The sequence below is a fragment of the Rhyacophila brunnea genome, unplaced genomic scaffold, assembly GCF_057557595.1.
Source record: "Rhyacophila brunnea isolate RB1 unplaced genomic scaffold, BYU_Rbru_1.0 scaffold_1, whole genome shotgun sequence".
NCBI classification, from domain to species: domain Eukaryota; kingdom Metazoa; phylum Arthropoda; class Insecta; order Trichoptera; family Rhyacophilidae; genus Rhyacophila; species Rhyacophila brunnea.
In genome coordinates, this window is record NW_028232751.1 from 49,699,349 (window position 1) to 49,717,961 (window position 18,613).

The 18,613-nt window shown below is 34.2% G+C and overlaps 2 protein-coding genes across 2 annotated transcripts; both read right to left on the reverse strand.

Annotated features, from left to right (window-relative positions):
• Nucleotides 1–3,284: 3,284 nt before the first annotated feature.
• LOC147079906 (uncharacterized) lies at nt 3,285–8,045 on the reverse strand. The gene is made up of 3 exons (XM_085949149.1): nt 7,795–8,045; nt 6,105–6,257; nt 3,285–3,849 (listed from the first exon to the last, which is right to left on the reverse strand). Exons 1-3 carry the CDS (start codon nt 7,855–7,857, stop codon nt 3,307–3,309), a joined length of 759 nt encoding a protein of 252 aa, XP_085805275.1. The 5' UTR covers nt 7,858–8,045; the 3' UTR covers nt 3,285–3,306.
• Nucleotides 8,046–11,988: 3,943 nt separating this feature from the next.
• LOC147079907 (uncharacterized) lies at nt 11,989–17,815 on the reverse strand. The gene is made up of 3 exons (XM_085949248.1): nt 17,548–17,815; nt 15,850–16,002; nt 11,989–13,594 (listed from the first exon to the last, which is right to left on the reverse strand). Exons 1-3 carry the CDS (start codon nt 17,608–17,610, stop codon nt 13,052–13,054), a joined length of 759 nt encoding a protein of 252 aa, XP_085805374.1. The 5' UTR covers nt 17,611–17,815; the 3' UTR covers nt 11,989–13,051.
• Nucleotides 17,816–18,613: the final 798 nt, after the last annotated feature.

The window sequence follows — 18,613 nt, forward strand, 5'->3', positions numbered from 1 at the left end:
TTCGATTTTTACTTCCTATGATAAAATATTTCAAATGTTATGATACATAAATGAAGATATTGTCATGTGTCTAGACTGAGCATTGGAGATAAAGAAAGGTAATCAACGCTATTTTATTTATTTCCCTTGGCACGCTGTGGGTGTGTATACTTACTCGCAACTTTCACCATTTCGCTTTGCTGACATTCCATTGACAAATTTGACTAGTGCAGGGCTGGCTCTCGAGTCTCCGTTTGGTAATAATTTATAATTAAATAATATGTCATCTCACCAACTGATACTTTCAATATTTTTCTTTTTAGTTTGCCGCTGGAAGCTCAGTAACTGCCAGCATTGCGAGACGCAAATCATTGACGGAGAATACTGATGTACAAGATACTTGGGAGGACATACAGATTGACGAACAGGATATTAAGAAAGATGTCCGAGAATACATAGAAAGGTTTAGCGATATAAACGCCTGTCGGCTGCTAATCGTAATATTTCTCAATCGAATGTGGGAAACCCTGAACTATTAGAGGCTGTTATGAAATTAGAAAATAAATCGTTTTATAAAATAATTTTGTGTGTATTATTTGTTTTGATTATTTCGGATCGTTCGACCTACTGAAGTTTCACAAATTATTACATGGAAATACATCGACGAAAATAAGTCATTCAGGTGAAAAAAAGTTTAAATGCGATGTCTGCAATTACTCATGTGTACAGTGGCATGAAGAAACATAAAATAATTCATTCGGGAGACAACCAATTTAAATGTGATGAATGTAATTACTCAACTGCAAGGTCAAGTGACATGAAAGTACATAAAATGACTCATTCTGGAGAAAGGCCATTTAAATGCGATGTATGTAATTACTTAGGTATTTACTTCCTTACTTTATTAAATCCTTAATATCAGAGGACTTTTGGAATACAGTGGACAGAGAAAAGTTCCCATTTTTGAAAAAAGCGGCATATAAAATTGAATCATTTTTCGGTTCGACATATTTATGCGAATCATTGTTTTCAAACATGAAATTATTAAAATCAATATATAGATCTCCACTCACTGATGAGCATCTTTATGATTGTTAGCTAACAGGATTATCGTCATACTCTCCTAATTATGAGTTACTGGCCAATGATATGCAATGCCAAAGATCACATTGACATATTGATATTCTATTTTTTTATAAAATGTTTTCTTTGTATTTGTGTTTTTTGTTTACGTTTTGTAAATAAATTTCTCTGTGTGTATGCAATTTGAATAATAGTTTTATTATTTTGAAACATTTTTGTTTATTATTTATTAATAAATTATGAATATAAGAAAATAAATTATGGGAAAATGAGTAGTTATGGAAGGAGTTTGTCAATTAAAAATAGGTGGTGCCCGCCACCCTACCGATATTTTAGAATGTGCTCTAGAGTACACAAAGGTTGGGAACCCCTGGCGTACACTATTTGAAAAACGCTACTGTAGAGCGTCACACTGCCTTTATCTTTAGCGATAGGTAGGGGGCACGTCAAAGATCCTAGCCTGGAGGCCCGCTTCAGGATGTGTGGGGCATGCCTACATTAATGCATTTCGTTTTGTCAATATGACTCAAATTATACCTCTTCAAATTCATATGTTGCGAACATTTGAACTCGAAATGTCCACACTTATAAAGTTTTTAGTTTTTAAATTACAGGCTGTTCTACGTAAAAAAAATCACATCATCTACATTTAAAGGGTTTTTCACGACTGTCATCTTACGACGAGTCATCCTATGCACTCTTAAACCTGCGGAAGAGGCGCATCGAAAATCACATATGAGACACGTATATGGTTTTTCACCGCTATGAGTCTTTTTCGTGTTTTTAACGAAGGAAAACTATTACACTTGTAACGACAGTCATCACAATTATACGGTTTTCTATCTAAGTGCTTCAATTTCTGTTGTTTTAAATCAATTTCTTTAGTAGACATGTAATCAAAATTGTCACATTGAAAGGGCATAATATCTCCTCCATGAATAGCTAGTGTATCTTCAACACGTTCAATCTTACACAAGTAAATTCGCTTTTTTTACATTTCAAAACTTTTTTCACCGCAATGCGTCGCTTTGTGCTTTATTAGATTCGTTCGCTGGAAACACTTACAGCTCAATTCACGGCAATTACATCGTTTTTCAGCAAAGTGAATTAATTTGTGAGCGTTTAAATTGCTAGTAGTACTTTTTAAATCACGTGCTGGACACTTGTAGGGTTTACTTTTTCATTACCATGCGTCAGTCTGTGTACCTTTAATAATGCATATATGGCACATTTAAAATCGCATTCGTTGCATTTATATGGCTTTTGACCCGAATGAGTTATTTTGTGCAGGTTCAACGAATACATGTTTGAACATCTGTAATCACACTGGTCACATTTAAACGGTTCTTCGTCATTGTGGGTCAATCTGTGCGACTTGAACTCTGTAGATTTAAAGCATTAAAATTCGCAGTCATCACATTTAAAATGCATCTCTTTTCCGTGTGAAACCTGATGAACCTCCAGCACACTAGCTTCCCTGCACTTAAAATCACAATACGTACATTTCAACATGAACTGACTGCCGTGCGTCATTTTGTGCCTTTTCAGACTTGTAGATGTAGTACATTTAAAACTACACAAAGTACACTCATAAGGTTTTTCACCGGTGTGTATCATTATATGAGAATTTAAATTGCTTAAACTCTTCGATTTAAAATCGCATAAAACGCACTTATACGGCGGCTTAGATCCGATATGCGTCATTTTGTGCAACTTCAAACTGGCCGGTAATTTGCAAGAAAATTGACATTCACTGCAACTATAGGGTTTGTCACTAGTATGCGTAATTTTGTGGAGTTTTAACGCAGCGAAATTCGCACAATTAAAATCACAAGTTTGACATCTATAAGATTTTACTTCGACGTGGCTCAACTTGTGGCGTTGAAGATAAAGTGGCTTGCTACACGCATATTCGCATTCATCGCACTGAAACGCCTTTTCGCCGGTATGTGACATTTTGTGTTTTTTAAGACTACTATTATTAATACATCTGAAATCACATTCACCACATTTAATAGGTTTTTCACCCGAATGAACCATCATGTGTTGGCGTAACGAGGTAATATTCGTCGTTTTAAAATCGCATACGTCGCATTTGAACGGTTTTTTGCCGGAGTGTTTCATAGTGTGTCTGTTATAATTAGACAGACTTGTTGAAGCGTACTCACACAACGCGCACTTAAACGGCATATCCGAGCCATGGGTCATCTTGTGCTGTTTCAAATTCGTCGCTTTCGTGCACCTCTATTCGCACACATCGCATTCGTAAGGTTTCTCCTTTGAATGCGCCAATACGTGCGTTTTCAAGTTAAACGGTTTTCTACATCTATATTCACATAAGTTACACTTTAGAGGCTTCTCTTCGCTGTGGATTACTTTGTGACTTTTCAAATAAACCAAATTTTTGCATTTGTAGTCACATGCATCACACTTTAAAGGTTTTTCAATGTCTTTATGTGTCTCCATCGCGCCCGGCTGTTCTGTACAGTCATTTGTGTCTTTAGTAATAATAATTTCGACTTCAGGCGTTACTTTTTTAGATATCTTACTATGGGCACTCAACTCATTATCATCAGCCGATATTTCTGAGGTTGCAATTTGTTCTCTTGCTTCACTTGCTTTCAGTGGATTTCCACTACAGCCAGGTACTGCGTATTGACTGTCATATTCAGTTATTTCATTTTTTATCACTTTGTCTTCGAATAAAATCTCATGGTTTGGCAATATTTCTTTTGTTTCGAGAGCATTCAATGAAGAACTGCTGACTTCTGTTTTAATAAATGTTCTCTAAAACAAAATATACATTTAATTAAACATCATTTGGAATAACTCCACAAACACAACTATCATACAAGTTATGAAGTGGAACAAAATCAACTGTTTGTAACACACTTAAGGGGGGCTGAAGAGCTCGACATTTCAATATAATTTAGAATAAGAAGGACCTCGGTGTCATAAGTACGTTAATTTAAATCGATCTTTTCGCGAAAATCACTAATCATCGGAGATTTTATTTCAAGAAACATTATTATTGTTATTGATATTGTCTGCCGCTGAACATTATTATTATTTTATAAACACCTGCAAGATGTACGCCGATCAGAAAACAGGGCTGTCAAAATAATATTATGAATTAATATTTTTTAAATGTTAATTTCATCATAGTTTTTAATCAAACCTATGCAAGTACCTACTGATAACTTGGGTGGATTTTGTAGCAAACATACTATTGATATATATACGGGTAAATTATTATTATAACCCAATTCAAATTGAACATAGGTTGATACTCAAATACTATTATAGTATGTTTATGATTTCGAGAAAATAATACGATGGTATAATTAATCCATATCAATTAAGTATTTGAAAACATTACATTCGCACTTTGCAAGATAACATCAAAATGTCTATATACTTATCTAAATGACAAATGACATTCATGAGTGCGCACGGCTGAAAGCTTGGAAATGTGTTTTTTTCTATTTCAAAATCTTTTAATTGTGTATTATTTTATTACAGATTCAAGGCCAACTTCATATAACTAATAAAAAATACTGTTTATTTCTACGAATAAAAAAAGACAGGAAGGAAAATGTGTACAGATCACGGCAATCAGAAAGGCCGGCAAATATGGCCGACAATGCGTGATACACAAAATTACAAACACATTCGAAGTTTGCCGCACACGTACAGACCACGTGATATTTGTTTACGCAAAATCGTCGCTTTTCAAAATGGCGAATTTGATTGCCAGATTTTACTGCGATGAATCAAGATGTTCCTTCTTGTCTTTCTTTATTCGTAGGTTTGTTTACACTATGTACACTGAGAAATTTCTATTTATAAAATCGGAAACGATTTTTACAGAAGAGTTTTGGAATATAATGCAACCAAAACTGGAAAAAATTCTATCATGGGTGTTGCATTACTGAATTAGTTAACCCCAGGTCCATGCCACCGCGTGAACCACTGTGGATATTCAGCCATTTCCACACTGGCAACTTCATTAAATTTTACGATACTTACCATAATTGCTTAAGAAATTTTACGATAATCATCATAATTATCGTAAAATCTAACGAGGTTGCCAGCAACTTAACTTGTTGCCAGTGTGGACCCGGCATTATATTATAAATAAAAATTTAAAATTATAAATATTTATGATTTATGTCTTCGACAGCCCTGATGAAATATGAGTCGGATCGAGTCATAGAGCAAATTTATTGACACAAACAACTTTGACACGACCTTTTTATATTAACTAGTAGACCAGATATTATGGACCACATGTTAAAAAATCATATTTTCAATTTTCAAGGCCAATTCTGTAGAACGTCCCCTTAAGTATAGTTTAATTACAAAAAAAAGCATGATCCTATTAACTCAGTCACGAAATGACCCGGGAATCCAAAAGCACGAGCTGTAAGAACATACAATATTGTGTGATTTCTTAATCTTGATTTTTCATGGATTACGCAATGTTTATATGAATTTTAAAAACTAACCAACACTATATTCAAATTGTATTATTAGTTCAATGAAAACAAATACGTATAGCACCTGTACACGTGCATGGTATTACTGTCGGCAATAGTGCTTATTTTAAATTATCGTGACAATAACTGTTTTTACACGTAAAAGTGCTGACTGTCTCACCAATCTCATTCTTCAAAAGTAAGCGAGACGCGATGTTGTCATTTTATACTACTATTTGACAGGACGTGTTGAAAATCGGTTAACGTCAAAATGAGTACTTCGTGCCATTATCGTTCTACTGCGCAGACGTAGATCTTACTTGCGCATAAAAAATCAGCATAATTCAGAAGCTTCTAAACTTGTTTGATTCATGCACGCAATCTTGCTAACTGCAGAATAATACATTTTTCCCCATACATTGTCTTACTGTGCAAAGTAAATCCATGCACGTGTAAATGGGGTATTATGTCTGAGTAAGTTTAGTGTGCACTATTTATGTCGAATCTTAACAGACTACCTCCACCCTTCACCACTGGTAGGTACCTATAAAATACTTATAATACCTGATCTGTTAGCATAGGCTTAGATGATGAGTATTCTTCGATGTTATCAAACGATTTTTCATGTTTTATCAGACATGCATCTTTTGTCATTTCCTCTTTCCAATGTTGCCATTGCAAATCTGCAGATTTGATGTTGGGGCCTGCTGTAGTATTCTAAAAAAATAAACAATGAGTACGAAATAAAAACAAACAGTATACAACAGAAAAAATAGGTAGGTAAATAAATTAAAAATACAACCACATTGTATATATGTATATAAATAATAATGCTGTCCATATTATCAAATATTTGATAGGTACGACTTGATACTTAGGAGCCAGGTAACTCAGAAATAAAGGAAATGCCTAAAGTGTGTGTAATTACAAGCAAAACATCTCGAATGTGGAATAATATGGGATAAACTTAAACACGTGTCAAGAATGCGTCATTCTAAGCTGTCCTTCGTTCTGACAACTTTACTGCTATCGTTTTATGCACTGACACTCATTCAATAAATTTGATCTCAATGTTATGAGGCCATCAGTTTCTGTTACAACAGAAAACTGTGTTATACGGAACATACAAATTTCCAAACACAACTAAATTTTTGTATAAATACAGCAGGTACCTACTCCATTCGTCAAAAATAATTTCAAAAACGACCCGTAATTCACACATTTTAATGTAAAATACTATGCAAAACAATTAAAAATCATATATATATAACGCCCACGATGTTCTAGCGGCTTACGCGTTGACTTAACGTCGTGGGTCCCCATACATATTATTTTTCAATTTGTTTTTGAATCAGAGTATGAATCTAACAGGTTTAACAAGTGGTTAAGATCCATTTCTCGTAAAAACAAAAATCTGTTAATATAAACCTCCACTCTATGGAGGCCCATATTATGATCTTCTTAGGATCGGACATGGTCAATATGTTTTCATGAAAACTAAACATGATGACAGAAGTAATCGAAATAGTTAGCAGACGGTATTGCGTGTTTTTTTCTATAAACAATCTTGTATCTGTGTCCTTAACTTGGCTCGACATTAAGCTACTTTACAAGCTACAAGCCAACGAATTTACAATCTGCTTGTAAACTCGCCCAGTGTCATCATCGAACAAGCTAACAAGCAGATTGTAAACAATCTACCGAGAAAAGACGAAAGCCGGACTACTTTACACGCTACACGCTGGCGTGTGGGCTGATATGCGTCTGCGCAGTAGAGCGATAGTGGCGACCTCTCGGTAAAAAAGCGAACTACTCAATACGTCCTGTCAAAATAGTACCAAAAATGACGGTTTCAACTCGCTAGCCTGTTGGCTTCTGAGCGAGTGGAAAGTTTTGTGTATCAATATCACAATCGCACTAGCTGACTCGCCCGCTTTTAAATTCGCCACAAGCAGCTTGTAAAGTATCTCAATTTCATCGATGTTTTCCTACTGAGAAGCCCAGAAACAAATGGGTTTTTGTTTATTTCTGGGTTACAATAAATTTTGTTATGTTTTATCTCAATTATCATCTCAATTAGAAGACCTCAATAGATAAATTCCGGCAACCGCCATCGTCTTATTTGGATGTCAAGGATAGCTTGAGCAAATGTATTATTTTGTATTGCGTAAACTGGTGTGGTATGCGTTCATTGCAATTTCAACGTTTAAAAATATCAATTACGAGGTTTCTAAATTTGTTTTCAATAACTTACCTCAAACGTAGCTGTGTGAATGCCGTCAACGTTCTCTTGATTTAGGTACGAGTAAATAAACATGTCCAACGGGAGAGTCCGAACGCTTTATCGGCACATCAAACCAAGTTGGACCAGATCGCTGGACTCCTACAAGACATTCCTCGTCTTTTTCTTCTTCTTTTATGTCCATATTAACGTTTTATAACGATATATTACTGTTATATTTACTTCATGTCTGCGTAACAGCTGACCAATAGCTGCAAGACAAATACGAGGCTCTGCCATTTTCAATCATAGAGCATATAAATAGAACAAGATCATAATATTATTTCATAAACAATAATATTTTATAAATGTATATTTTATTTAAATTAGGTATATTCGTATTTATTATATGAAGACGACATGCTTATTAATTATATATTTATGTACAGAATACCCAAAGGACAGTTAAATAATTTTTAATTGATATTATTAATTTTTCAATAGTATTAAAACAAAATATTACATACCATAAGGTTGGTAAAAAGCTTTGCCAAAAGCGGTATATGAATACAGATAAAACATACTTTTGTTAGTGATAAACACCTTATATGTATATATTTGAATAAAAAAGTAAATGAATATAGTTAAATATATAAAATTATATAGATTTTTTAGTACGACAGGCGTTAAAAACAAGAAAAACAAACATTAAAACGGACTGTTTTTATAGCTTTATTAAACTTTTCTATTGTAGATATTTGTTAGCAGAGACAATGTAGTCATGAGGTAATAATAAAAATATCGATGAATAAAAAAACTCATTAAAACAATTTGATTTTACAAGACGTATATTATTTGAAATTTATTATAAAAACAATACCAAAATCAAAATCAACGTTTTTTTAATTAATAAAACTATTGTGTTTGTGGCAATGGCAACTTCCGACCACGGAAAAAATAACAATGTCAAAATGTTCGTAGGCGCTGAACAACATCAAAATTATGTACATAAAACAGGAACCATTGGACAATTACGATTGCGAGACGAAACAAAATATCCACAATACTTCGGAGTACGACAGAAATGTCGAAATTCCCATTCTCAACCGGTATGTGAAGGAAGAAGACGAATATTTCATGCAGCAGTACGAAGTAGAGTTTTGTTTTTATTTCACAGTTTTTGCTTTCCCCCTATATTTTACAATATTAAGCGACCTAGAATAGTTTCAATTTACGCTACAATTAGAAATCAATTTATTCAATTTTAAATATTTCTAACTTCAGGTATTCTCTCAACATGTCCCGCCCGTCGTAGCCTTTGGGACTTACAGTATCGTATGATTGTTTGCTGTCCAATCAGCTCTTCCAACAACCCATGGTTCATTTTTATTCTGTAGTTCCCATTTTCTAACGTGGGTCCAAGGATTTTGCGGAGTATTTTGCGCTCGAAGACAGCTAATTTACTTTCCTCGTTTTGAGTTAAGCACCAAGTTTCACAGACATACGTGACCACCGTCCTTATAATTGTTTTATATAAAAGAAGTTTACTTCTTCGGCCTAGAATTTTCGACCCCACCAATTGCTTGCATGGCATGCCAGCATTTATTCCCGGAGATAAGGTGGATTTTTATGACCTCTCCTGTCTTATTTTGGGTGTTTAGGCTGTTTCTATATTCTGCAGCGGTACCTGATCGCGTGTGCTGACCATATACTTAGTTTTTGGCTGGTTTATTTGCAGCCCGGCGTTTTTTGCTATTATTTTCATGGCGCCACCATAGTCGATCATCTTCTGTTTGGATTTGCTTGTAATTACTTTGTCGTCAGCATAAGCGCGTTGTACTATTATCTACCAAACATCTTATGTTGGTTTCACGAGCTATGGATTCCACCACAAGGTTAAATACCATAGTGGATAGTGCATGCCCTTGTCTCACACCTTAAAATCAATAAACAGTAGGTGGAGTGTCAGGTTGTATTCGTTATTTCGATTTTTACTTCCTATGATAAAATATTTCAAATGTTATGATACATAAATGAAGATATTGTCATGTGTCTAGACTGAGCATTGGAGATAAAGAAAGGTAATCAACGCTATTTTATTTATTTCCCTTGGCACGCTGTGGGTGTGTATACTTACTCGCAACTTTCACCATTTCGCTTTGCTGACATTCCATTGACAAATTTGACTAGTGCAGGGCTGGCTCTCGAGTCTCCGTTTGGTAATAATTTATAATTAAATAATATGTCATCTCACCAACTGATACTTTCAATATTTTTCTTTTTAGTTTGCCGCTGGAAGCTCAGTAACTGCCAGCATTGCGAGACGCAAATCATTGACGGAGAATACTGATGTACAAGATACTTGGGAGGACATACAGATTGACGAACAGGATATTAAGAAAGATGTCCGAGAATACATAGAAAGGTTTAGCGATATAAACGCCTGTCGGCTGCTAATCGTAATATTTCTCAATCGAATGTGGGAAACCCTGAACTATTAGAGGCTGTTATGAAATTAGAAAATAAATCGTTTTATAAAATAATTTTGTGTGTATTATTTGTTTTGATTATTTCGGATCGTTCGACCTACTGAAGTTTCACAAATTATTACATGGAAATACATCGACGAAAATAAGTCATTCAGGTGAAAAAAAGTTTAAATGCGATGTCTGCAATTACTCATGTGTACAGTGGCATGAAGAAACATAAAATAATTCATTCGGGAGACAACCAATTTAAATGTGATGAATGTAATTACTCAACTGCAAGGTCAAGTGACATGAAAGTACATAAAATGACTCATTCTGGAGAAAGGCCATTTAAATGCGATGTATGTAATTACTTAGGTATTTACTTCCTTACTTTATTAAATCCTTAATATCAGAGGACTTTTGGAATACAGTGGACAGAGAAAAGTTCCCATTTTTGAAAAAAGCGGCATATAAAATTGAATCATTTTTCGGTTCGACATATTTATGCGAATCATTGTTTTCAAACATGAAATTATTAAAATCAATATATAGATCTCCACTCACTGATGAGCATCTTTATGATTGTTAGCTAACAGGATTATCGTCATACTCTCCTAATTATGAGTTACTGGCCAATGATATGCAATGCCAAAGATCACATTGACATATTGATATTCTATTTTTTTATAAAATGTTTTCTTTGTATTTGTGTTTTTTGTTTACGTTTTGTAAATAAATTTCTCTGTGTGTATGCAATTTGAATAATAGTTTTATTATTTTGAAACATTTTTGTTTATTATTTATTAATAAATTATGAATATAAGAAAATAAATTATGGGAAAATGAGTAGTTATGGAAGGAGTTTGTCAATTAAAAATAGGTGGTGCCCGCCACCCTACCGATATTTTAGAATGTGCTCTAGAGTACACAAAGGTTGGGAACCCCTGGCGTACACTATTTGAAAAACGCTACTGTAGAGCGTCACACTGCCTTTATCTTTAGCGATAGGTAGGGGGCACGTCAAAGATCCTAGCCTGGAGGCCCGCTTCAGGATGTGTGGGGCATGCCTACATTAATGCATTTCGTTTTGTCAATATGACTCAAATTATACCTCTTCAAATTCATATGTTGCGAACATTTGAACTCGAAATGTCCACACTTATAAAGTTTTTAGTTTTTAAATTACAGGCTGTTCTACGTAAAAAAAATCACATCATCTACATTTAAAGGGTTTTTCACGACTGTCATCTTACGACGAGTCATCCTATGCACTCTTAAACCTGCGGAAGAGGCGCATCGAAAATCACATATGAGACACGTATATGGTTTTTCACCGCTATGAGTCTTTTTACGTGTTTTTAACGAAGGAAAACTATTACACTTGTAACGACAGTCATCACAATTATACGGTTTTCTATCTAAGTGCTTCAATTTCTGTTGTTTTAAATCAATTTCTTTAGTAGACATGTAATCAAAATTGTCACATTGAAAGGGCATAATATCTCCTCCATGAATAGCTAGTGTATCTTCAACACGTTCAATCTTACACAAGTAAATTCGCTTTTTTTACATTTCAAAACTTTTTTCACCGCAATGCGTCGCTTTGTGCTTTATTAGATTCGTTCGCTGGAAACACTTACAGCTCAATTCACGGCAATTACATCGTTTTTCAGCAAAGTGAATTAATTTGTGAGCGTTTAAATTGCTAGTAGTACTTTTTAAATCACGTGCTGGACACTTGTAGGGTTTACTTTTTCATTACCATGCGTCAGTCTGTGTACCTTTAATAATGCATATATGGCACATTTAAAATCGCATTCGTTGCATTTATATGGCTTTTGACCCGAATGAGTTATTTTGTGCAGGTTCAACGAATACATGTTTGAACATCTGTAATCACACTGGTCACATTTAAACGGTTCTTCGTCATTGTGGGTCAATCTGTGCGACTTGAACTCTGTAGATTTAAAGCATTAAAATTCGCAGTCATCACATTTAAAATGCATCTCTTTTCCGTGTGAAACCTGATGAACCTCCAGCACACTAGCTTCCCTGCACTTAAAATCACAATACGTACATTTCAACATGAACTGACTGCCGTGCGTCATTTTGTGCCTTTTCAGACTTGTAGATGTAGTACATTTAAAACTACACAAAGTACACTCATAAGGTTTTTCACCGGTGTGTATCATTATATGAGAATTTAAATTGCTTAAACTCTTCGATTTAAAATCGCATAAAACGCACTTATACGGCGGCTTAGATCCGATATGCGTCATTTTGTGCAACTTCAAACTGGCCGGTAATTTGCAAGAAAATTGACATTCACTGCAACTATAGGGTTTGTCACTAGTATGCGTAATTTTGTGGAGTTTTAACGCAGCGAAATTCGCACAATTAAAATCACAAGTTTGACATCTATAAGATTTTACTTCGACGTGGCTCAACTTGTGGCGTTGAAGATAAAGTGGCTTGCTACACGCATATTCGCATTCATCGCACTGAAACGCCTTTTCGCCGGTATGTGACATTTTGTGTTTTTTAAGACTACTATTATTAATACATCTGAAATCACATTCACCACATTTAATAGGTTTTTCACCCGAATGAACCATCATGTGTTGGCGTAACGAGGTAATATTCGTCGTTTTAAAATCGCATACGTCGCATTTGAACGGTTTTTTGCCGGAGTGTTTCATAGTGTGTCTGTTATAATTAGACAGACTTGTTGAAGCGTACTCACACAACGCGCACTTAAACGGCATATCCGAGCCATGGGTCATCTTGTGCTGTTTCAAATTCGTCGCTTTCGTGCACCTCTATTCGCACACATCGCATTCGTAAGGTTTCTCCTTTGAATGCGCCAATACGTGCGTTTTCAAGTTAAACGGTTTTCTACATCTATATTCACATAAGTTACACTTTAGAGGCTTCTCTTCGCTGTGGATTACTTTGTGACTTTTCAAATAAACCAAATTTTTGCATTTGTAGTCACATGCATCACACTTTAAAGGTTTTTCAATGTCTTTATGTGTCTCCATCGCGCCCGGCTGTTCTGTACAGTCATTTGTGTCTTTAGTAATAATAATTTCGACTTCAGGCGTTACTTTTTTAGATATCTTACTATGGGCACTCAACTCATTATCATCAGCCGATATTTCTGAGGTTGCAATTTGTTCTCTTGCTTCACTTGCTTTCAGTGGATTTCCACTACAGCCAGGTACTGCGTATTGACTGTCATATTCAGTTATTTCATTTTTTATCACTTTGTCTTCGAATAAAATCTCATGGTTTGGCAATATTTCTTTTGTTTCGAGAGCATTCAATGAAGAACTGCTGACTTCTGTTTTAATAAATGTTCTCTAAAACAAAATATACATTTAATTAAACATCATTTGGAATAACTCCACAAACACAACTATCATACAAGTTATGAAGTGGAACAAAATCAACTGTTTGTAACACACTTAAGGGGGGCTGAAGAGCTCGACATTTCAATATAATTTAGAATAAGAAGGACCTCGGTGTCATAAGTACGTTAATTTAAATCGATCTTTTCGCGAAAATCACTAATCATCGGAGATTTTATTTCAAGAAACATTATTATTGTTATTGATATTGTCTGCCGCTGAACATTATTATTATTTTATAAACACCTGCAAGATGTACGCCGATCAGAAAACAGGGCTGTCAAAATAATATTATGAATTAATATTTTTTAAATGTTAATTTCATCATAGTTTTTAATCAAACCTATGCAAGTACCTACTGATAACTTGGGTGGATTTTGTAGCAAACATACTATTGATATATATACGGGTAAATTATTATTATAACCCAATTCAAATTGAACATAGGTTGATACTCAAATACTATTATAGTATGTTTATGATTTCGAGAAAATAATACGATGGTATAATTAATCCATATCAATTAAGTATTTGAAAACATTACATTCGCACTTTGCAAGATAACATCAAAATGTCTATATACTTATCTAAATGACAAATGACATTCATGAGTGCGCACGGCTGAAAGCTTGGAAATGTGTTTTTTTCTATTTCAAAATCTTTTAATTGTGTATTATTTTATTACAGATTCAAGGCCAACTTCATATAACTAATAAAAAATACTGTTTATTTCTACGAATAAAAAAAGACAGGAAGGAAAATGTGTACAGATCACGGCAATCAGAAAGGCCGGCAAATATGGCCGACAATGCGTGATACACAAAATTACAAACACATTCGAAGTTTGCCGCACACGTACAGACCACGTGATATTTGTTTACGCAAAATCGTCGCTTTTCAAAATGGCGAATTTGATTGCCAGATTTTACTGCGATGAATCAAGATGTTCCTTCTTGTCTTTCTTTATTCGTAGGTTTGTTTACACTATGTACACTGAGAAATTTCTATTTATAAAATCGGAAACGATTTTTACAGAAGAGTTTTGGAATATAATGCAACCAAAACTGGAAAAAATTCTATCATGGGTGTTGCATTACTGAATTAGTTAACCCCAGGTCCATGCCACCGCGTGAACCACTGTGGATATTCAGCCATTTCCACACTGGCAACTTCATTAAATTTTACGATACTTACCATAATTGCTTAAGAAATTTTACGATAATCATCATAATTATCGTAAAATCTAACGAGGTTGCCAGCAACTTAACTTGTTGCCAGTGTGGACCCGGCATTATATTATAAATAAAAATTTAAAATTATAAATATTTATGATTTATGTCTTCGACAGCCCTGATGAAATATGAGTCGGATCGAGTCATAGAGCAAATTTATTGACACAAACAACTTTGACACGACCTTTTTATATTAACTAGTAGACCAGATATTATGGACCACATGTTAAAAAATCATATTTTCAATTTTCAAGGCCAATTCTGTAGAACGTCCCCTTAAGTATAGTTTAATTACAAAAAAAAGCATGATCCTATTAACTCAGTCACGAAATGACCCGGGAATCCAAAAGCACGAGCTGTAAGAACATACAATATTGTGTGATTTCTTAATCTTGATTTTTCATGGATTACGCAATGTTTATATGAATTTTAAAAACTAACCAACACTATATTCAAATTGTATTATTAGTTCAATGAAAACAAATACGTATAGCACCTGTACACGTGCATGGTATTACTGTCGGCAATAGTGCTTATTTTAAATTATCGTGACAATAACTGTTTTTACACGTAAAAGTGCTGACTGTCTCACCAATCTCATTCTTCAAAAGTAAGCGAGACGCGATGTTGTCATTTTATACTACTATTTGACAGGACGTGTTGAAAATCGGTTAACGTCAAAATGAGTACTTCGTGCCATTATCGTTCTACTGCGCAGACGTAGATCTTACTTGCGCATAAAAAATCAGCATAATTCAGAAGCTTCTAAACTTGTTTGATTCATGCACGCAATCTTGCTAACTGCAGAATAATACATTTTTCCCCATACATTGTCTTACTGTGCAAAGTAAATCCATGCACGTGTAAATGGGGTATTATGTCTGAGTAAGTTTAGTGTGCACTATTTATGTCGAATCTTAACAGACTACCTCCACCCTTCACCACTGGTAGGTACCTATAAAATACTTATAATACCTGATCTGTTAGCATAGGCTTAGATGATGAGTATTCTTCGATGTTATCAAACGATTTTTCATCTTTTATCAGACATGCATCTTTTGTCATTTCCTCTTTCCAATGTTGCCATTGCAAATCTACAGATTTGATGTTGGGGCCTGCTGTAGTATTCTAAAAAAATAAACAATGAGTACGAAATAAAAACAAACAGTATACAACAGAAAAACAGAAAAAATAGGTAGGTAAATAAATTAAAAATACAACCACATTGTATATATGTATATAAATAATAATGCTGTCCATATTATCAGATATTTGATAGGTACGACTTGATACTTAGGAGCCAGGTAACTCAGAAATAAAGGAAATGCCTAAAGTGTGTGTAAATACAAGCAAAACATCTCGAATGTGGAATAATATGGGATAAACTTAAACACGTGTCAAGAATGCGTCATTCTAAGCTGTCCTTCGTTCTGACAACTTTACTGCTATCGTTTTATGCACTGACACTCATTCAATAAATTTGATCTCAATGTTATGAGGCCATCAGTTTCTGTTACAACAGAAAACTGTGTTATACGGAACATACAAATTTCCAAACACAACTAAATTTTTGTATAAATACAGCAGGTACCTACTCCATTCGTCAAAAACAATTTCAAAAACGACCCGTAATTCACACTTTTTAATGTAAAATACTATGCAAAACAATTAAAAATCATAATTATATAACGCCCACGATGTTCTAGCGGCTTACGCGTTGACTTAACGTCGTGGGTCCCCATACATATTATTTTTCAATTTGTTTTTGAATCAGAGTATGAATCTAACAGGTTTAACAAGTGGTTAAGATCCATTTCTCGTAAAAACAAAAATCTGTTAATAGAAACCTCCACTCTATGGAGGCCCATATTATGATCTTCTTAGGATCGGACATGGTCAATATGTTTTCATGAAAACTAAACATGATGACAGAAGTAATCGAAATAGTTAGCAGACGGTATTGCGTGTTTTTTTCTATAAACAATCTTGTATCTGTGTCCTTAACTTGGCTCGACATTAAGCTACTTTACAAGCTACAAGCCAACGAATTTACAATCTGCTTGTAAACTCGCCCAGTGTCATCATCGAACAAGCTAACAAGCAGATTGTAAACAATCTACCGAGAAAAGACGAAAGCCGGACTACTTTACACGCTACACGCTGGCGTGTGGGCTGATATGCGTCTGCGCAGTAGAGCGATAGTGGCGACCTCTCGGTAAAAAAGCGAACTACTCAATACGTCCTGTCAAAATAGTACCAAAAATGACGGTTTCAACTCGCTAGCCTGTTGGCTTCTGAGCGAGTGGAAAGTTTTGTGTATCAATATCACAATCGCACTAGCTGACTCGCCCGCTTTTAAATTCGCCACAAGCAGCTTGTAAAGTATCTCAATTTCATCGACGTTTTCCTACTGAGAAGCCCAGAAACAAATGGGTTTTTGTTTATTTCTGGGTTACAATAAATTTTGTTATGTTTTATCTCAATTATCATCTCAATTAGAAGACCTCAATAGATAAATTCCGGCAACCGCCATCGTCTTATTTGGATGTCAAGGATAGCTTGAGCAAATGTATTATTTTGTATTGCGTAAACTGGTGTGGTATGCGTTCATTGCAATTTCAACGTTTAAAAATATCAATTACGAGGTTTCTAAATTTGTTTTCAATAACTTACCTCAAACGTAGCTGTGTGAATGCCGTCAACGTTCTCTTGATTTAGGTACGAGTAAATAAACATGTCCAACGGGAGAGTCCGAACGCTTTATCGGCACATCAAACCAAGTTGGACCAGATCGCTGGACTCCTACAAGACATTCCTCGTCTTTTTCTTCTTCTTTTATGTCCATATTAACGTTTTATAACGATATATTACTGTTATATTTACTTCATGTCTGCGTAACAGCTGACCAATAGCTGCAAGACAAATACGAGGCTCTGCCATTTTCAATCATAGAGCATATAAATAGAACAAGATCATAATATTATTTCATAAACAATAATATTTTATAAATGTATATTTTATTTAAATTAGGTATATTCGTATTTATTATATGAAGACGACATGCTTATTAATTAAATATTTATGTACAGAATACCCAAAGGACAGTGAAATAATTTTTAATTGATATTATTAATTTTTCAATAGTATTAAAACAAAATATTACATACCATAAGGTTTGTAAAAAGCTTTGCCAAAAGCGGTATATGAATACAGATAAAACATACTTTTGTTAGTGATAAACACCTTATCTGTATATATTTGAATAAAAAAGTAAATGAATATAGTTAAATATATAAAATTATATAGATTTTTTAGTACGACAGGCGTTAAAAACAAGAAAAACAAACATTAAAACGGACTGTTTTTATAGCTTTATTAAACTTTTCTATTGTAGATATTTGTTAGCAGAGACAATGTAGTCATGAGGTAATAATAAAAATATCGATGAATAAAAAAACTCATTAAAACAATTTGGTTTTACAAGACGTATATTATTTGAAATTTATTATAAAAACAATACCAAAATCAAAATCAACGTTTTTTTAATTAATAAAACTATTGTGTTTGTGGCAATGGCAACTTCCGACCACGGAAAAAATAACAATGTCAAAATGTTCGTAGGCGCTGAACAACATCAAAATTATGTACATAAAACAGGAACCATTGGACAATTACGATTGCGAGACGAAACAAAATATCCACAATACTTCGGAGTACGACAGAAATGTCGAAATTCCCA

What these genes read in the sequence shown, in the direction of transcription:
- LOC147079906 (XM_085949149.1), bottom strand. Translation starts at nt 7,857, where the DNA reads ATGTTTATTTACTCGTACCTAAATCAAGAGAACGTTGACGGCATTCAC. An exon ending in TTCACACAGCTACGTTTGAG is followed by an intron (nt 6,258 to 7,794) that starts GTAAGTTATTGA and finishes TTATTTTTTTAG; the next exon opens with AATACTACAGCAGGCCCCAA. An exon ending in AGCCTATGCTAACAGATCAG is followed by an intron (nt 3,850 to 6,104) that starts GTATTATAAGTA and finishes ATTTTGTTTTAG; the next exon opens with AGAACATTTATTAAAACAGA.
- LOC147079907 (XM_085949248.1), bottom strand. Translation starts at nt 17,610, where the DNA reads ATGTTTATTTACTCGTACCTAAATCAAGAGAACGTTGACGGCATTCAC. An exon ending in TTCACACAGCTACGTTTGAG is followed by an intron (nt 16,003 to 17,547) that starts GTAAGTTATTGA and finishes TTATTTTTTTAG; the next exon opens with AATACTACAGCAGGCCCCAA. An exon ending in AGCCTATGCTAACAGATCAG is followed by an intron (nt 13,595 to 15,849) that starts GTATTATAAGTA and finishes ATTTTGTTTTAG; the next exon opens with AGAACATTTATTAAAACAGA.